A 10,712-nucleotide genomic window follows, 5' to 3' on the forward strand; every position below is an offset into this window, starting at 1 on the left:
CAAGTGTGAAGCCGTGTAGTCAAACATCATACCAGAAACAAAACAAAACTAAAACATGAAAGTTACTGCTAAAATTAAGCTTCCACAAAACATGCCTGTCGTTGGACTAAAATAAAAGGTACACAAAGATAAATACCACTTTCTAGCACAAAATACACATAAAGAATATAAAGAATACTATTAACAAAAAATATATATCAAAAAAAGGAATCAGTATTTCTCACAGACAAGGCAACTAATGCCTTGGTTTTTGGAAATCCTTTACAAAAGGAGTAACTTCATAAAGAACCACTTTAGATTTATTTGTGTTTGTGTGCACCAACCAATACCAGGGTTCGAACTCAAGGTGTGGACACTGTCCTTAGCTTGTTTACTCAAGACTGGTGCTCTACCACTTGAGCCACAGCTCCACATTTTGGTTTTGGTAGTTAATTGGAGGAAAGAGCCTCACAGACTTTTCTGCCCAGGATGATTTCAAACCACGGTCCTCAGAACACAGCCTCTGGAGGAACTAGGATTACAGTCATGAAACACTTGGTTCCTGGCTTCTAGTTCAATTTTTTTATGTTATTTTTTCTTCTTTTTCTTTGCATCTGCTTCCATCTTAAGCTTAACTTCCTCAGCTGTAAGAGCTCCCAGCTTCTTCATCTTTGCTTTCTTAACCTTTTCTTTGATGCTCGCCACATCAATTTTAGTTTCAGTAGAAGCTAGAAAAATTATAAAAAGAAAATATGTGCAACTCTTTAGAACAGATGAAAAACGGCAGTAACTTTACAGCATTATTTTAATAATTGCAAGTCATGTTACAAAATATAAAACGCCTTCCTACAGGGAAGTGAGGAATTTATATATCAGTAGGAGCACGTGAAAAATGGCATGACAATTATTGATTCAATTATGCTAAAACTATACTTTTTCCATAATTCCACTGACATTGGCTTTTTAGTTATATTCTCCTCTATATTTTGGAAATTTAGAAAGCTCACTAGTATGTCAATTTTTCCATCTAGCAAACAAAAATAATTTGAAGTTTCTCCTCATGGAAAAATATTAACTAAATATGAAGCTACAAGTCAAAATCTACTTCATGTGAGACCACGACAAAAACTTAAATAAGACTGGTCATAAATTATTTTTAACAAAACTTTGGTAGTAAAGATTAATTTGAGAGTATATAATGGTCTTCCTAAGCAATGCCAAAAGCATGAATAAAATAGAAGCAATAAAAGAAAAAGAATCTCTTCTTATCATTTAAGGTAGAGCATAAAAGAATCACAAGATAAAATGTCACTGTACAAACAACACAGCCACAAGAGGTATGAAAATTTAAAGCCTCTACTACACAAAGCAACTGTATCTTTAATCACTACTAACCCAGTTAACTAGCTAAACAAAGTGCTTCCAATGTGCTGAAAATTATAGTAACATTATATTCATTTATAATGAATTATAACAAAATTATAATGCTGATAGTTAACTTTTATAAAAACAACAGACTATATTCACAGACAATAGTGTTTTAAGCAATCCTGAGCAGAGAGAAGAATGTCTGATTCAAGCTGTAAGACCCATAGTAATAAGCAATAATTACAGCAATAATAAGACCAATAATTACAGAACCCAGAAATAAACCAAGCAGTTACTGTCATCTGGTTCTTCACACAGGAACTAAAAACATGCACCTGGACAAATAAAAGCTCTTTGAACAAATGATGCCTGGAAAACTAGATAGCGTATGTGCAACACTGAAACTGGATCCCTATATTTCACTCTGCACAAAAAAATAATTCAAAATTGATCCAACACCTTAATATAGAACCAGACAACTTGGAAAGTATTACAAGAAATTCAGGGAAAACACTTCAAGAACAGGATTCCAACAGCTCAGGAAATAAAATCACACTGAACAAAATCAACTGAACAAAAACACTAAAGCAAGGCAGGATTGCCGCCCAGCTATATGCTGGTTCTTACTGGCCAAAAGTTCAGTGTACTGCACTGCCAATAACGCCTTGCCCCTCCATGTGCCACTACTGAATTCAGAGGACTATTCTACTCAGAACACAAGTGTTACCAGAGGGAGAGCGTGAGGCTGGAAATGGAGAAAACCCATGAGCATTTCTTACTCTTAGTATCTTTTGACCTTTCTGTCATTCTTTTATCAAGGTTCTTCATTTCCAAGAGATGAAAAATTCACATTAAAAACACAGAAACTAATGTTAAGCCAAAGATCAGATAAGTAGAAAGGACAACTTGTGAAAAGCCATTTTTCAGATGCATGATAGCAGACCAAAGGATCTTAGTCCTCCACAACTTCTTTATGGGGGTTATCAGCTGCTCTGGGATTCTCTCTCCAAGCACAGGTCAGAGCATGGAGGAAGGACGACCATTTTTGGGCACTCTGAACAGGCATTAGCTGCTGCTCATTTCTTACTGCCTTTGTCATCTCTTGTGCCTACACTTAGTAACTGATGAAATACCAAGACAAATGATGAAGAACACGGCTATTTCCTAACATGAAAGTTGGATAAAAATCACTGTCAATTTCATGCATATCAATATGAAAAATAAGCATTTACCTTCCTTTGGTTTCATAGCTGGCTTTTCTTTAGGTGGAATAAACGCTTTATTTCTTTCCTCTTGTCTCTTACTAAGAACTTCTGCTTGTTTAGCCTACATTAGTAAGACACATTAGTAAAGTACAATTTAAACTTAGTAAGAATTCAAGCAGTTATGAACTTTTTCTATTAATATTATGAGAAAGATATAAAGAATTTTACCTTCACTGCTTCCATTTTCTGTCGTTTCTTCTGATTTGCCTTCAAAAAGTACTCACCACTAGCCAATTCCTTATCAATCTAATGAAAACAGTATTTATAATTACATCAGAAATAATGCAATGACAATTTTCTAAGCAAGCTAGGGCATAAAAACACTGGTGTTACTAAGTTTAAAAAAGAAGGAACTGTACTCAAAGTTGAAAAATACAAGCATGGGAATGAGGAGAAAAGGTACTTTGTTCATTAATACTAAACAGACTATGATAGAAGGTCAGTACTTCAGAAAAAAGGTAAGCTTTGGGGAAGCTTGCAGAATACCAAATACTAGGCAAAGAGGTGGGATATGACTTTAAAATGACTGAAAGTAAACTGGGTATTGGCATGCTTTGGGATCCTAGCAATCAGATGCTAAGGAAGGGAGGAGGATCATTAATTTGAAGGATTCTGAATGGAGACAAGAGACCAACGCGGTATTTTTTTTACACTGATCTCAAGTGTTTACAAGTTCTGGTAGGAAGGTACTATACCAAGCAAAAAGGGAACTTGAAAGAAAAATGATATGGATACAAAGAAAAAAGGAAATTCTGTTCATAGTTGGAAAGGAATTTTACCAGAAATAATCTGACAAAATGGAATCTGAAACTTGCAAAAAAAGGTGGATGTCACAATTTAAGATGTAGTAGGCTACACTGCTTTAAGAAACAAACAACAGCAACCCCCCCAAAAAAACCTATATTTACAGTGGCCCCAAGTGGGCTAGTAACACCAACCATCTTGATACAGTTTATGTTCACAACATGAAGCTCATTCTGAACTGCTATACACTGAGCTCAAAAAGGGCTATTTACACTTACCTTCAATGTCTTGAGGGAACTACCCTCAATTCCTGCCAAAACAGATGGATGTTTCTCTTTCATACAAAGCTGGGCTTTCAATACTGACCTGGCTTTCTGGCTGTGGAGGGGGGAACGGTGTATACTCCTTCTTAACACTCTTCTTCTTTGGTTCTTTGCGTTTGTTCACATTTTTGTGTTTGAACTGTGGCAAAAATCTCTCCCAACTTTGTGATCGTAATTCAGAATCTTTTGCTAATTCTCGTTTAATCATCAAGGTCTAGAGTCATTCATACATAAATAAAAACATTTAAATGTCAAATTTATACATATTGCTTGGATCAATTTATTTACTTATTTATTTAGCCAGTTCTGGGACTTGAACTCAGTATCTGATCACTGTCCTTGGGCTTTCTCAAGGCTAGCACTCTAACACTTGAGCCACAGCACCACTTCCCGCTTTTTCTATCTATGTGACACCAAGGAATCAAACTCCGGTCTTCATTCATGCTAGGCAAACACTCTACCACTAGGCCAAACACCTGACCCATAAATAAATAAAATTTTTAAAGGGACTGTTTCTGATCTCTTCCAGGAAATTAAATATACCATTAAAAAACAGTGTCACTGGGGGGCCAGGAATTTGGCCTACTGGTTGAGTGCTTGCCTAGCATGCACAAAGACCTGGGATTGATTCCTCAGTACCACATACATAGAAAAAAAGCCAGAAGTGGTGCTGAGGCTCAAGTGGTAGAGCTCTAGCCTTGAGAAAGTCCAAGGACAGTGCACAGGCCCTGAGCTTAAGCCCAGGACTAGTGCATTTTTTTTTCTATGTATGTGGTACTGAGGAATCGAACCCGGGTCTTCATGCATGCTAGGCAAGCACTCTACCACTAGGCCAAACTCCCAGTCCAACTAGTGCATTTTTAAGATGACACTTTTTCTTTTGGTCATAGGGCTTGAACTCTGGGCCTGAGCACTGTCCCTTATCTCTTCAGCTCAAGGCTACCACTCTGTCTCGAGCCACAGTGCCACTTGTGGTGTTTAACTGGAGATAAAGAGTCTCATGGACTTTAGTTCCCAGGATGGCTTTGAGCCACTAGAGTTACTGGCATGAGCCACTGGGGCCCAGTGACACTTTTGACTAGAAGAAATTTTCAATAAAACAAGCTTAGTGATCTAATGATCACTGTAATGGTGATTTGGACTTCACACTCACCTTAATGTTATAAATTGGATGAATATTCTTCATGGTATCTAGGACTACTTTTCGAACCTGAAATTTGCAAAGTAACATTAATTAGTTAGTACCTTATAAAGATATAAATGAACATGATAGAAGAGAAAAATCCTATGACTCAGAAAATTTTACCACAACTGCTCTGAGTAGCTTCTAGACTTTTCAGTCAACCACCCTTGAGTTCAAACAAGTTTCTCTATTATTGCTGAAAGATGACACACTCCAATGTGCTAAAGCTAGTAATTTAGGGAAAGAGGTGGTTTAGGAGCAGAATATGAGAGTTCAAATTATAAAACAGCCATTTCGTATAAGAAATTCTATTAATACTCCTATCCCAGCTTTTTCATTGGTAAAAGATAAATATATTAGAACCTCAAGTACATTATAAGAATTAAATAATATCTTTCAAAGACTTTACGAAACTGGAAAATTCGTCCTGATTTTCCCTTGTGGTGCTAGGGATCAGAGAACCTGAGGCCTGGTGCGGTGGCTCATACCTGTAATCCTAGCTACTCAGGAGGCTGAGAGCCAAGGATCATGGTTCAAAGACAGGCTGGGCACTAGGGGCTTCAGGGGTAGGGTGGTAGTTTTAACCTGAAGAGCTCAGGACAATGTCCAGGCCCAGGGGTAGGGCAGTGGCCTTGCGCTGAAGAGCTCAGGGACAGCACTCAGGCCTAGAGTTCAAACCCTATGAGCCCCCACCTCTGCAAAAAAGATCATTATAAATATTAGGCAAGCACGTTAACACTGAGATATATTCCAACCTTCAAAGAAACTATGAAATACATAATATATGCAGCTATTAACACTTCATGATAATCTGTGAGAAAGAAAGCCAAAGGGGTAGCTATTAAAGACTTTCTAAGATGGAAGTAAAACAACCTAAACAGATCCAGATAGTGTGATAGCACCAAAAGGAGCTGATAGAAACATATATATTCCATAGAATTTTCTTGTAACATTTTCAAGTTAAAGAAAATTTTTATGAGGAACATTAACTCAATATACTAAAAATCAAACAAAATCTCTATTTTGAAGGAGAAAAGTTTTCAGTGTGACTTCTTATATTTGCTACAGAGCAGGATCAGAAATACCCACTTAAGTTTCACAATGGGAGGAGTAATGATAATGACAAACAGATCTAATTCAGAAATGGAGGTTTCCAGCCACCCAAGGTTGGCCAAAATACATTAGGAACCAGGAGTAACGATTCCCTCGTGTTACAGGATATACAAGTTTTTACTAAAGGAAAATCAAAAACACATTTCAAAATTACCAAATGATGCTGGGCATGGTGGCTCACACCTGTAATCATAGCTACTCAGGAGGCTGAGATCTGAAGTTCAAGGTTCAAAGCCAGCCCTGACACTAGAGACTCTCCTCTAATTCATCACTAGAAAATGGGGAAGTGGGGTGCAGCTCAAGGGATAGGGCAGTAACCTTGAGCTGAAAAACTCAGGGAAAATGCCCTGGCCCTGGGGTAAGGTGGTAGCTTTGAGCTGAAGAGCTCAGGGACAGTGCCCAGAGTTCAAGCCCCATGATCCACAAGGAGAGAAAAAAAAAAAAAAAAACCCACACAAATGACTGTAACACAAAGTTATCCAGTGAACCATTAAAATCAAATTAATTTCTAAATCTGCTGAAAATAAAGATAACAGTTCTTACCTCCTTTAAGCCACTAAAAGGTCCAATGGCTGAAACTGTATTTCCTTGAACCATGATGTAACAGTTTGTTAAGAGTTCCAATGCCTATATCAAAGGAACATTAAGTTGAAATTAAATAGAATAAAAAACTAATAATAAAAAAACTTCAGTTTTCTATTGACAAAAAAATACCTTCAATGTAGACCCTTTGGGACCAATAAGCCGCTGTCTTCTCTTTACAAATCTCTCTTTATTTCTTACTAAAGAACCTATTTTAATAATATCACATGCAACATCATCCTGAAGAATTCGTACTGCCTTTCCAAAAAAAAAAAAAAAAAGTCAGTATTTTTTGCAACTACACTGATGTGCCAAAAACAGGCAAAAGATGCCTAAGCACAAACATGAAACTCCATGAGGGAAATGAATGGGAGAACAGAGGCAAGGAAGAAAAGATACCATGTTACAGGTTGTCTCAAGATGGGAATAAAGCAAAGTACTTCTAGATTTACCTGTTCAAAGGAAACACTCCTCGCTAACAGTTTTATGAGGTCTCTAGCTCTAACAATAATATACGGATCAAAAGTCTTCTTTGTAGTACACACAGTCATACTGCCCTCAATCAGGTCCAAGGTTGCATTAACATGCTACAAAAAGAAACACAGACACACACAAGTTGCTTAACTCTTTTTCTGGTTAGGGGACTCAATACAAAGCAAAATCAAATTATCACAAGTTCAGAAAGAAACAATTAGGAAACTTCAGCAATAACTCTCAATAGTGTGAACCAGATTTCCACAAAGCAAATAAAAATGTTATTTTCTGAATTTTACATAATCGGAATAATGTTTCAGTAGTGGGTGATAAACAATTCAACATAAAATGGGATTTCTATGAGCTTCCAAGGAAAAACAAATTTAGACAACTAAATAGAAAAACTTTTGTTCCCAATAGGTACAAGCAACTACAAAGCTGTCCACACTGAAAAACACATTTTATAGCACAACTAGCATGTATGTGATACTTATCCTTACCAACAGCTCATAATCACTAATATTTCAATCCCTTAACAGGCTTCAATTCTCAATTTGAAAAATAACAAAAACACTGCTCTCTTGGGACACACTAGTAGAAACAAAATAGGCAATAAGCCATACATCTTTCACTCAAAATGAAAGTTAAGCAATTGCAAACATACCTCAGTTGAAACTAAACAAGGATATACTATTAATCGTGGCCTAGAATAGATTTTCTAAAACTTGAACTTGACAAGTGAAATCTGGATAGTTTATAAAACTGTAAATGGCTAGAAGTCTGTTAATGTCTCAAAGCACTTTATTACTGATCAAGTCAAAAGTGCAAGTATTGTTAAACTACAAAGCTTACCTATAATGCTTTAACACCTCTAAAAACAAAACCAATCAGCATGCACATACTTAAAACTAATGGCATAAGCAAGAGCAAAATCTCAAATAAATGTATAAAATATGCATACATGTTCATTCAAGGCTTTCTGTACCAAAGGCCAACACTCTTTCAAGTAAGCCTCTCTATATTTTGGAAACAAAGTTGCAAAACTGCTTTCTTCCAAGAGTCCTCTGGGATTGTCCTCTTTGGAAAAAGCTGGTTCCTTCCAACCCTCAGGAACAGTAAGAAGTTCTGGTTCATCTGTAGATGGGGAAAAAAAAATTACAATTACATTTTAATGATCTTTTGGATATTTTGTAAACATTACATGCACACATTCATAAAATTCCCAATACTCTCCTTACATTTCCTCTTCTTTGCTTTTTGTATTATCCAACAAAGAACACGACTCAGTCATTATTAACCTTAAAATTACCAACATATCCAACAAGATTATGAAATATGTTCCAATAGTCTGGTAAAAAAGAAAAAGATTAGGGCATGAAAACAGTCCACATTCACATTAGTTAACTTATGCTTGACAAAAAAGATGATACCCAAGAAAATTAGACTTTTTTATAGCATAGTAGTGTTAAAGGTTCACCTACCAGTTTGTTGACATTATTTTTAATGCTGATGATCTTTCTGACTTTCCGAGAGTGGAATTTAACAGTGTATGTGTGTGTATACTTAGCATTTTAGTGTTTGGGGAGTTAGGGTCCCCAAAGGCCTTTCAGTGCCTATTTCTGGAAGTCTTTCACAGCAATATAAAGGTAGGATGAAACAATATGGTGAGTCTGATTTTATACAAGACATTCAGTCCACAAAGACTAAGTGTGTGATCTTTGGGCCAGGGAGTTTGGCCTAGTGGTAGAGTGCTTGCCTAGCATGCACAAAGACCCGGGGTCAATTTCTTGGTACCACATACATAGAAAAGCCGGAAGTGCTGCTGTGGTTCAGGTGGTAGAGCGCTAGACTTGAGGAAAGCTCAAGGACAGTGCTCAGGCCCTGACTTCAACCCCCTGAACTGGCAAAAAAAAAAAGAATTGTGATTTGTGTCTCTTTATATTTATAGTCCATCCTATGTGTTCATTATTTTTTTTTAAAGAAACAATTTAAAAACAAAAACTTTTGATACGTTCCCGATGCATCTAGAATGAAAGTTCAAACAATGAAAAAAAAATACTTTCTACAAAAGTGGCTGAGCAGCTGCCTGGACTCTTTCTCTAGTTATCTTCTATCCTTCACACTGTCAAACCAGACTCGGGAGAGGTGGCAATTTAAAAAATAGCGCAGTTTGCCAGGGGCCCGGTGGCTCACACCTGTAATCCTAGCTACTCAGGAGGCTGAGATCTGAGGATCAAGGTTCAAATCCAGCCCGGGCACAAAAGGACCTGGGACTCTTATCTCCAATTAACCTAGGAAATGGGAAGTGGGGCTTGGCTCAAGGGTAGAGCTGTAGCCTTGAGCTGAAGAGCTCAGGGACAGCGCCTAGGCCGAGTTCAAGCCCCATGACCCACAAATAATAATAATAATAATAATAATAATAATAATAATAATATAAAAATAGCGCAGTGTAAAGTAGACGAGATGCGTCCTCCAAAATGTTTGACCAAAAACAAAACCAGAGGGGACAATAAAAACAGGCGGCTAAATATCTCAGATCTTCCTTTCCTGACTGAAAGACTAGGGTTAGGGACAAGCCAGACAACTTCCAGCCCCGTTACCAGTCGGCCCCACGCCTGCCATCAGCGTGGCCGACACCCAGCAGGCGGGGATCCCGAGTCCTGTCAATCACGAGGAGGGGTCGGGGTGCGCGCGCCGCGCGACCCCGCGGCCCTCCGGGCCACATCGGAATAGCGGTCCCTTTCCAGGCCACGGCTTCCACGGCGGCTCGACTTCGCGCGGGGCTGGAAACACGTGGCCGCACCCCACAAGCAGGGGTCCTCCAGTCGGCTCAGCCAAACACCCTCCATCACCCAGAACCAGCAGCCACCGACCACGTTCTACCGTCACAACAAAAAGAGGCCGGGCAAAAAAAAAAATAAAAACAACCCGCAATTCAACATCCACAAAAATGCCCCATGGCCTCACCTTGGTTCTCCGTATCCGCCTTCTGGCGTCGAAATTCTTTTTTCGTAGCTCCTGTGGGTCCGGCGGCAGGACTACCAACCGTGGAGGACGCCATTTTTCAAGGAACTTCCGGTACCACCGGAAGTGACACGCTTTTTAAATGCCGCCGGCTAAACTACCTACACTGCAAAAATGAGTTCCGAGGAACGGAGATGAAATCTGCGCAGACTCCTTACGCTCCCTCCTTCCGGGGTGGAGGTGGGGGGGGGGGAACGCAATGGAGAGCTGAAAACATCCTTCCCAAGATGCACTGCCACATTAGCGTTTAAGTGCATCCTGGGAATTGTAGTTTACCCATGTTTCTTTCTGTAGTTTGGTGATGGTCCTCGGAGTCTAAACTGGAATGGGTTTTGCACCCATATTGGCCACTGAGTGCAATCAGACTATGGTTAATGTCTCTCATTAATTCTTCCAATAAACATTTGTTTGATTGACATATGTCCTAGGCTTCAGTAGGAGGTGCAAATAGGAAAATATATGGCTATCTAGAGCAAGAAATGGCAAGAATCTCCACTACTTACTGAGTGTAAACTCTCTTATCTGGTTATTTCATTTCATTTCGTGTGTGTGTGTGTGTGTGTGTGTGTGTGTGTGTGTGTGTGTGTGTGTGTGTGTCTATGCTAGTACTGCAGCTTGAACTTTTTTGCTCAAGACTAGTGTTCTACCACTTGAGCC

At 38.6% G+C, this 10,712-nt stretch overlaps 1 protein-coding gene across 1 annotated transcript; it reads right to left on the reverse strand.

The window, feature by feature from the left end:
* Positions 1–282: 282 nt before the first annotated feature.
* Krr1 (KRR1 small subunit processome component) lies at positions 283–10,100 on the reverse strand. The gene is made up of 10 exons (XM_090328276.1): positions 9,999–10,100; positions 7,993–8,165; positions 7,010–7,144; positions 6,690–6,815; positions 6,519–6,602; positions 4,833–4,889; positions 3,723–3,893; positions 2,781–2,858; positions 2,580–2,673; positions 283–707 (listed from the first exon to the last, which is right to left on the reverse strand). The coding sequence occupies exons 1-10, from the start codon at positions 10,090–10,092 to the stop codon at positions 568–570; spliced, it is 1,152 nt and encodes a 383-aa protein (XP_090184402.1). The 5' UTR covers positions 10,093–10,100; the 3' UTR covers positions 283–567.
* Positions 10,101–10,712: the final 612 nt, after the last annotated feature.

This window comes from Megascapheus bottae, chromosome 2 (assembly GCF_031878675.1).
Source record: "Megascapheus bottae isolate mThoBot1 chromosome 2, mThoBot2.hap1, whole genome shotgun sequence".
Lineage (NCBI taxonomy): Eukaryota > Metazoa > Chordata > Mammalia > Rodentia > Geomyidae > Megascapheus > Megascapheus bottae.